This window comes from Penaeus vannamei, chromosome 41 (assembly GCF_042767895.1).
Source record: "Penaeus vannamei isolate JL-2024 chromosome 41, ASM4276789v1, whole genome shotgun sequence".
Lineage (NCBI taxonomy): Eukaryota > Metazoa > Arthropoda > Malacostraca > Decapoda > Penaeidae > Penaeus > Penaeus vannamei.
The window spans coordinates 1,808,506-1,818,505 of NC_091589.1; the positions used below are offsets into that span (position 1 = coordinate 1,808,506).

A 10,000-nucleotide genomic window follows, 5' to 3' on the forward strand; every position below is an offset into this window, starting at 1 on the left:
ATATATATATATATATATATATATATATATATATATATATATATATATATAAATCTATCTACGTATGTATATGTGTCTATGTGTACTGATTCAATAACTTTTTTATGATTGCTGTTTCGGATACTGGAAGTGGGACATCTCAACCACAGCTGATCCAGTTTGGGAAGCGCTTTAGTACCATATTCCTTATTAGGTCATTTGTTGTCAGCGTGGCTTTTGATATATGAAGTTCACTAAGGCCCTATTACACGTCTGACTAATTTCCGTGTTGATTTTGTGCTATTAATGAATTAGATAGGATGAGTGAATGTAAACAGAAGCTAATGTTTTAGAACATTCGTATATACAATATACATCATATTTCTTTAAAATAGCGTAATATGTGTGAGAATGTTCGTGTGATTCCCGGGACCTCACTCCGATAGCGCCATGTTTGTTTACACGATTTTCATTCGGAGTTCATTTGGAAATACAAATAATAATAATAATAATAATAATAATAATAATAATAATAATAATAATAATAATAAATAAATAAATAAATAAATAAAAATAAAAATGACGGAAAAGTGCTAGTGTGATCGGGCCTTAAGAGAAATCTTGGGCAGGTACCGTTCAATGAATCAAAGTTTGGTCATTTGTAGTTTGATAAGCCATCGTTGTGTTATCTTGATCAACTATAGATCAAAAGGCACTGTCAATGAAAAATGACATTTTTAATAATTATGACAATGATATTGATAAAAAGCATCGTTTCCTTTCTTCGAACAAGTGTAGAGTAGATAGATGGAACGCTGCTTGGCCACATCCTTTAATGTTGCGACAAGTGTTCCTGAAGGCTTTTTATTTCAATCTCTGCCCTGAGATTATTTTCCTGGGCTCACCAGATTGGATAATACGAATATTTCGGGGGGAAAATGATGGATAATGTAATTGGTCGTAATTAGTTCAGCTATTTATTTAAATGCTGCAGATATATTCTCTTCCTATACTGTAGACCGATTTCCATTATCAGAAGTTGGCACGTAATATTACATTTACATGTTTATATGTATATACGATTAATACACGAACTCACCATAATTGTGTGTTATTTAGTAAAAGCGTTACTTTTTTTGTTATGCATTTATGTATATACTTACATCTGTATATATGTCCTAGAATATATATACATATATATGTATATATTGTATATATACAATCTCGTATATGTATATTTATATATACATAATCTCATATATATATATATATATATATATATATATATATATATATATATATATATATATACGTATGTTTATGCATATGTGTGTTTTCTTGGTTGTTTCATTCAGATTTTTTTTTTCATGAAATTGAGAGGAAAACAATCACAAGCATTAACATTTTAAAATCATATTATTTATTGAGATTGAATGTTTGAAGAACCCGAAGGCACATGTTGCATCCAGACATCAAGAGGTCCAAGAATGAAGTTTAGATCCATACTGATGCCGGCAGCAAGTGACGAAGTGTCTTCAGAGTTAATATCCATAGCCCCTGGGATAGCCATAGCCGTAGGTGTAGGGATAGCCGTAGGAGACGACAGGAGCGGCGTGGGTGTAGGAGTAAGTGTGCGGGTGAACAACGGAGGCGTCAGCTTCTGGTTCGGCCGACCTCTTGTGGAGGGCGTGGGCGTGGCTGTAGGGATAGCCGTAGGTGTAAGGGCGAACGTAGCCATAAGCTGCTGAGTAAGGGCGGTAGTAATTGTACAGGAGGGAAGGATCAGCATCAGGTTCAGGATCAGCGGACCTCTTGTAGAGGGCGTGGGAGTAGCTGTATGGGTAGCCGTAGCCTCGGTAGTAGCTAGGGTAGCCATAAGTCTGACCGTAGATGGGGAGGCTAGGGTCGGCGTCCGCCTCTCGCTTCTCCACTGGAGAAGCGCAAGCAAGGGCCGCCAGAAGCACTACCGCCTGTTGGAAGTAAACGGTGATATAAAACACTGAATTACAATAAAGCTAGATGTATATCAAATGAAGTCGAAGTTTTAATATTACAGTTATTGGCAAAATATCTATACTGATGCTTGAGAATAAATAGATCTAACTTCCGGTGAACAGGAATAACTAACCAAGAACTTCATCCTTGTTGTGTCCGCGACTGCAGGTGGTGGAATGTGTCTGGAAGAAACGCTCCACTTCTTTTATACGAAATCTCCGTCCTCGGACTTGCGGGATGACTAACCTCCGTAGGAATCGGCGTTCGGTGCGAAGAAGTCCTAGAGAATTTCAAGTGATTTTAACTAAAGGATGAATGTTGGAAGACCTGCTACACACACATGGATACTTGTAAACACACATACATAATCATGTATATAAGAGCCTGTGTATGTGCATCTTTATTGTGTACATATGCATATGCGTATGTAAATTTTCATATATATGTATGGATCTCTCTCTCTCTCTCTCTCTCTCTCTCTCTCTATATATATATATATATATAGATATATATACATATATATATACTACATAATCAAAAACACAATGATACGCTGCAGTAATCAAGAGATGGGAAAGCTTATGAATTAAAAAATATTTGTTGAAGAGATGACAAAGATTATTACCGTAAAATTCTTGATGGATTAAAAGCCGTTGTATGTGTCCTTGTTCCCTACGTCTTATGCGATTTCAAATTTAAATTTAGATCAAGTTTTTACACATTCCTGAAGCACATGTGGAAGGAATGTATATAGTTTTTAATTGTCACACACACACACACACACACACACACACACACACTCACACACATATATAACATGCGTCTAAACACTATATATATATATATATATATATATATATATATATATATATATATATATATATATATATATATCTGTGTGTGTAACACGCACACGTATAAACATGTATGTGTATCTACAAGTTTGTCATATATATATATATATACATATATATATATATATATATATATATTGATAAATCTATCTGCGTATGTATATGTCTATATGTGTACTGATTCAATAACTTTTTTTATGATTGCTGTTTCGGATACTGGAAGTCATTTGTAGTTTGATAAGCCATAGTTGTGTTATCTTGATCAACTATAGATCAAAAGGCACTGTCAATGAAAAATTACATTTTTAATAATTATGACAATGATATTGATAAAAAGCATCGTTTCCTTTCTTCGAACAAGTGTAGAGTAGATACATGGAACGCTGCTTGGCCACATCCTTTAATGTTGCGACAAGTGTTCCTGAAGGCTTTTTATTTCAATCTCTGCCCTGAGATTATTTTCCTGGGCTCACCAGATTGGATAATACGAATAATTAGGGGGGGGGGAAATGACGGACAATGTAATTGGTCGTAATTAGTTCAGCTATTTATTTAAATGCTGCAGATATATTCTCTTCCTATACTGTAGACCGATTTCCATTATCAGAAGTTGGCACGTAATATTACATTTACATGTTTATATGTATATACGATCATTACACGAACTCACCATAATTGTGTGTTATTTAGTAGAAGCGTTAATTTTGTTGTTATACATTTATGTATATACTTATACCTGTATATATGTGCAAGAATATATATACATATATATGTATATATTGTATATATACAATCTCATATATGTATATTTATATATACATAATCTCATATATATATATATATATATATATATATATATATATATATATATATATGTATATATATATATGTTTATGCATATGTGTGTTTTCTTGGTTGTTTCATTCAGATTTTTTTCTAAAATGAAATTGAGAGGAAAACAATCACAAGCATTAACGTTTAAAAATTCATATTCTTTATTGAGATAGAATCTTTGAAGAACCCGAAGGCACATGTTGCATCCAGACATCAAGAGGTCCAAGAATGAAGTTTAGATCCATCCTCATAACGGCAGCAAGTGACGAAGTGTCTTCAGAGTTAATATCCATAGCCCCTGGGGAAGCCATAGCCGTAGGTGTAGGGATAGCCGTAGGAGACGACAGGAGCGGCGTGGGTGTAGGAGTAAGTGTGCGGGTGAACAACGGAGGCGTCAGCTTCTGGTTCGGCCGACCTCTTGTGGAGGGCGTGGGCGTGGCTGTAGGGATAGCCGTAGGTGTAAGGGCGAACGTAGCCATAACCTGCAGAGTAAGGGCGGTAGTGGTTGTACAGGAGGGAAGGATCAGCATCGGGTTCAGGATCAGCCGACCTCTTGTGGAGGGCGTGGGAGTAGCTGTATGGGTAGCCGTAGCCTCGGTAGTAGCTAGGGTAGCCATAAGTCTGACCGTAGATGGGGAGGCTAGGGTCGGCGTCCGCCTCTCGCTTCTCCACTGGAGAAGCGCAAGCAAGGGCCGCCAGAAGCACTACCGCCTGTTGTAAGTAAACGGTGATATATAACACTGAATTACAATAAAACTAGATATATATCAAATGAAGTCGAAGTTTTAGTATTACAGTTATTGGCAAAATATCTATACTGATGCTTGAGAATATACAGATCTAACTTCCGGTGAACAGGAATAACTAACCAAGAACTTCATCCTTGTTGTGTCCGCGACTGCAGGTGGTGGAATGTGTCTGGAAGAAACGCTCCACTTCTTTTATACGAAATCTCCGTCCTTGGACTTGCGGGATGACTAACCTCCGGTGAATCGGCGTTCGGTGCGAAGAATTACTGAAGAATAATAGGTAATTGAAGCTAATAGGTGAATGGATTAAACACTATTACCCACATATATGTAAACATAAGTGTATATATATGTATATATACTCATATGTATGTATAAGCATATATGAGTTTGTGTATGTGACTGTATATTGCTTACACACATATACATACACTTTTCTGTAAACCTGTATAGATGTGTATGCATATTCGCTTTTCATGGGTTTATATGTAAATGCATATTTATAAAACTATAATGAAGGATTTATGGTGATAGACTGAGGTATGTAAGCAATGGGAAAACTTAATGATTAACAAAAAGGACAATACTTATTGCCTCAATAGTTTATAGATCAAAAGCTGTTGTCTATATTATCCATTTTCCTATTTCAAACTATATCAAGCACATACACATATATCAGTCACATACCTCATACTATACCAACAACATATCCCATACTATATCAGCGACATATCTCATACTATATCAAGCACATACCTCATGTCCACGTGGAAAAAGAATTGCTTAATAGTCACGTACACATACATATATATACACATATAAAGATTGATAGACAGTGTGTCTATATACTACATAAGATATATAAGTGTAAAAATATGTGTCTATATGTATATATCAATACCTGTGGAGACACATGATTGCTGTTTCTGATGCTGGAAATGAGCCACAGCTGAGCCGCGCCGCTTTGGGTTGTGATTTAGTTCCATTTTGTTTAGTGAACCTCTTTTGGAGATGAGTTCACGAAGCGGAATGTGTTACAGCTGCAGTTTATGCATCGGTCAGCTGGTTCATTCAGTCATAGTTACGTTACCAATGGATGACAGCGAAAAAGAATCAATATAATAATAATAATGGTAATGACGCCAACAGCAGTGATAATAAAGCCTTTTTCTTTTCTCGAAAAGGCTTAGACACAAAATACATGGAACAGCGTCCATTTTGGCAATATGCTCTCTCCCGTCAGGTAATCTTGATTCGTTATATATATATATATATATATATATATATATATATATATATATATATATATATATATATATTTCAATCGTTTCCCTATCATTTTTTTATTCTTTATCTACTGTTTTCTTATTGTAACTGAAATCATTAATATCCGTAAAGATGCTATTAATGACATTGATATTGTCATCATTTCATTATTTGTAGCAATGCTTTCATCATCATGGTCATGATTATCATCTTCCTTGCTTTAGCTTGTGCGATACTTCCAAGCAATAATCCAGCGGGATGTTTGAAAATGCTGCAAGAACCTCACTCGTATTTCCCACAAGAGTCATAGCCAAATATTGGATTGTCTTCGGTTGTTATGAATGAATCTATATTTGCACGAAGCTTCCTATCAATTACTGAAATCAAGTGGATAAAAGTATGAATAAATAGTCTCGTATATTTTTTTTCCTCCCCCGAGGATCGCCAAATAATAATAATGATGATAAAAAAATATATGAAAGTTTAGGACCGAAAAGAGTATAAGCAATCTGCAATAGGCCATAGTTGGTTAAGCTACTTGTTTAACTGCTACAGAAATTATAGACATACGTATATTATCATCTGCTCTCTATCAAAAGTGTCCATCTCACTAAATTGTACACTGATACTTATATGTATATGAATATATATGCACCCAATTATGTATGTATATATCCTATATATATACAATATATATATGTACATACATATACATTTTCTTGGTTGTTTGGGTGTGGATATTCCTCGTATGAAGTTAAGAGAAAAACAGTCACAAGCATAATGCAGTTTCATATAAAGACGGATAAAAATCATATATTTATTGGGATAGAATGTTTGAAGAACCCGAAGGCACATGTTGCATCCAGACATCAAGAGGTCCAAGAATGAAGTTTAGATCCATACTCATAACGGCAGCAAGTGACGAAGTGTCTTCAGAGTTAATATCCATAGCCCCTGGGATAGCCATAGCCGTAGGTGTAGGGATAGCCGTAGGAGACGACAGGAGCGGCGTGGGTGTAGGAGTAAGTGTGCGGGTGAACAACGGAGGCGTCAGCTTCTGGTTCGGCCGACCTCTTGTGGAGGGCGTGGGCGTGGCTGTAGGGATAGCCGTAGGTGTAAGGGCGAACGTAGCCATAACCTGCAGAGTAAGGGCGGTAGTAATTGTACAGGAGGGAAGGATCAGCATCGGGTTCAGGATCAGCGGACCTCTTGTAGAGGGCGTGGGAGTAGCTGTATGGGTAGCCGTAGCCTCGGTAGTAGCTAGGGTAGCCATAAGTCTGACCGTAGAAGGGGAGGCTAGGGTCGGCGTCCGCCTCTCGCTTCTCCACTGGAGAAGCGCAAGCAAGGGCCGCCAGAAGCACTACCGCCTGTTGTAAGTAAACGGTGATATATAACACTGAATTACAATAAAACTAGAAATATATCAAATGAAGTAGAAGTTTTAAGTATTACAGTTATTGGCAAAACAACTATACTGATGCTTGAGAATATACAGATCTAACTTCCGGTGAACAGGAATAACTAACCAAGAACTTCATCCTTGTTGTGTCCGCGACTGCAGGTGGTGGAATGTGTCTGGAAGAAACGCTCCACTTCTTTTATACGAAATCTCCGTCCTTGGACTTGCGGGATGACTAACCTCCGGAGAATCGGCGTTCGGTGCGAAGAAGTGCTAGAGAATTTCAAGTGATTTTAACTAAAGGATGGATATTAGAAGACCTACTACACACACACATGGATACTTGTAAACACACATATATAATCATGTATATAAGAGCCTGTGTATGTGCATGTTTATTAATAGTATACATATGCATATGCGGATGTAAATTTTCATATATATGTATGGATCTCTCTCTCTCTCTCTCTCTCTCTCTCTCTCTCTCTATATATGTATATATATATATATATATATATACATATATATATACTACATAATCAAAAACACAATGATACGCTGCAGTAATCAAGAGATGGGAAAGCTTATGAATTAAAAGATATTTGTTGAAGAGATGACAAAGATTATTACCGTAAAATTCTTGATGGATTAAAAGCCGTTGTATGTGTCCTTGTTCCCTACGTCTTATGCGATTTCAAATCTAAATTTAGATCAAGTTTTCACACATTCCTGAAGCACATGTGGAAGGAATGTATATAGTTTTTAATTGTCACACACACACACGTACACACACACACACACACACACACACACACACACACACACACACACACACACACACACACACTCACACACTCACACACATATATAACATGCGTCTAAACACTATATATATATATATATATATATATATATATATATATATATATATATATGTGTGTGTGTGTGTGTGTGTGTGTAACACGCACACGTATAAACATGCATGTGTATCTACAAGTTTGTCATATATATATATATATATATATATATATATATATATATATATATATATATATATGTGTGTGTGTGTGTGTGTGTGTGTGTGTGTGTGTGTGTGTGTGTGTGTGTGTGTGTATGTATAAATCTATCTACGTATGTATATGTGTCTATGCGGGTACTGATTCAATAACTTTTTTATGATTGCTGTTTCGGATACTGGAAGTGGGACATCTCAACCACAGCTGATCCAGTTTGGGAAGCGCTTTAGTACCATATTCCTTATTAGGTCATTTGTTGTCAGCGTGGCTTTTGATATATGAAGTTCACTAAGGCCCTTTTACACGTCTGACTAATTTCCGTGTTGATTTTGTGCGATTAATGAATTAGATAGGATGAGTGAATGTAAACAGAAGCTAATATTTTAGAACATTCATATATACAATATACATCATATTTCTTTAAAATAACGTAATGTGTGTGAGAATGTTCGTGTGATTCCCGGGACCTCATTCCGATAGCGCCATGTTTGTTTACACGATTTCCATTCGGAGTTCATTCGGAAATGCAAAAAAAATTGACGGAAAAGTGCTAGTGTGATCGGACCTTAAGAGAAATCTTGGGCAGGTACCGTTCAATAAATCAAAGTTTGGTCATTTGTAATTTGATAAGCCATAGTTGTGTTATCTTGATCAACTATAGATCAAAAGGCACTGTCAATGAAAAATGACATTTTTAATAATTATGACAATGATATTGATAAAAAACATCGTTTCCTTTCTTCGAACAAGTGTAGAGTAGATAGATGGAACGCTGCTTGGCCACATCCTTTAATGTTGCGACAAGTGTTCCTGAAAAATTTTTGATTTCAATCTCTGCCCTGAGATTATTTTCCTGGGCTCACCAGATTGGATAATACGAATAATTAGGGGGGGAAATGACGGACAATGTAATTGGTCGTAATTAGCTATTTATTTAAATGCTGCAGATATATTCTCTTCCTAAACTGTAGACTGATTTCCATTATCAGAAGTTGGCACGTAATATTACATTTACATGTTCATATGTACATACGATCAATACACGAACTCACCATAATTGTGTTATTTAGTAGAAGCGTTGATTTTGTTGTTATACATCTTTGTATATACTTATACCTGTATATATGTGCTAGAATATATATACATATATATGTATATATTGTATATATACAATCTCATATATGTATATTTATATATACATAATCTTTTATATATATATATGTATATATATATATATATATATATATATATATATATATATATATATATATATATGTATGTATGTTTATGCATATGTGTGTTTTCTTTGTTGTTTCATTCAGATTGTTTCTAAAATAAAACTGAGAGGAAAGCAATCAGAAGCATTAACGTTTAAAAAATCATATTATTTATTGAGATTGAATGTTTGAAGAACCCGAAGGCACATGTTGCATCCAGACATCAAGAGGTCCAAGAATGAAGTTTAGATCCATACTGATGCCGGCAGCAAGTGACGAAGTGTCTTCAGAGTTAATATCCATAGCCCCTGGGATAGCCATAGCCGTAGGTGTAGGGATAGCCGTAGGAGACGACAGGAGCGGCGTGGGTGTAGGAGTAAGTGTGCGGGTGAACAACGGAGGCGTCAGCTTCTGGTTCGGCCGACCTCTTGTGGAGGGCGTGGGCGTGGCTGTAGGGATAGCCGTAGGTGTAAGGGCGAACGTAGCCATAACCTGCAGAGTAAGGGCGGTAGTGATTGTACAGGAGGGAAGGATCAGCATCGGGTTCAGGATCAGCGGACCTCTTGTGGAGGGCGTGGGAGTAGCTGTATGGGTAGCCGTAGCCTCGGTAGTAGCTCGGGTAGCCATAAGTCTGACCGTAGAAGGGGAGGCTAGGGTCGGCGTCCGCCTCTCGCTTCTCCACTGGAGAAGC

General features: G+C 36.4%; 4 protein-coding genes across 4 annotated transcripts in view; all 4 read right to left on the reverse strand.

The window, feature by feature from the left end:
* Positions 1 to 1,389: 1,389 nt before the first annotated feature.
* LOC138860394 (shematrin-like protein 1) lies at positions 1,390 to 2,149 on the reverse strand. The gene is made up of 2 exons (XM_070117870.1): positions 2,108 to 2,149; positions 1,390 to 1,949 (listed from the first exon to the last, which is right to left on the reverse strand). Exons 1-2 carry the CDS (start codon positions 2,117 to 2,119, stop codon positions 1,521 to 1,523), a joined length of 441 nt encoding a protein of 146 aa, XP_069973971.1. The 5' UTR covers positions 2,120 to 2,149; the 3' UTR covers positions 1,390 to 1,520.
* A 1,735-nt stretch (positions 2,150 to 3,884) lies between these two features.
* Positions 3,885 to 4,575, reverse strand: LOC113826986 (shematrin-like protein 1). Its single transcript, XM_027379884.2, has 2 exons — positions 4,532 to 4,575; positions 3,885 to 4,373 (listed from the first exon to the last, which is right to left on the reverse strand). The coding sequence occupies exons 1-2, from the start codon at positions 4,541 to 4,543 to the stop codon at positions 3,945 to 3,947; spliced, it is 441 nt and encodes a 146-aa protein (XP_027235685.2). The 5' UTR covers positions 4,544 to 4,575; the 3' UTR covers positions 3,885 to 3,944.
* Positions 4,576 to 6,480: 1,905 nt separating this feature from the next.
* On the reverse strand, positions 6,481 to 7,316 carry LOC138860354 (shematrin-like protein 1). The gene is made up of 2 exons (XM_070117760.1): positions 7,204 to 7,316; positions 6,481 to 7,044 (listed from the first exon to the last, which is right to left on the reverse strand). Exons 1-2 carry the CDS (start codon positions 7,213 to 7,215, stop codon positions 6,616 to 6,618), a joined length of 441 nt encoding a protein of 146 aa, XP_069973861.1. The 5' UTR covers positions 7,216 to 7,316; the 3' UTR covers positions 6,481 to 6,615.
* Positions 7,317 to 9,462: 2,146 nt separating this feature from the next.
* The window catches only part of LOC113826975 (shematrin-like protein 1), a 1,021-nt gene continuing 483 nt past the window's right edge, over positions 9,463 to 10,000 (reverse strand). The window contains exon 2 of the mRNA XM_027379873.2: positions 9,463 to 10,000. This exon is cut by the window's right edge and continues 30 nt beyond it. Within this exon, the coding sequence (XP_027235674.1) occupies positions 9,602 to 10,000 (399 nt within the window). The 3' untranslated portion in view covers positions 9,463 to 9,601.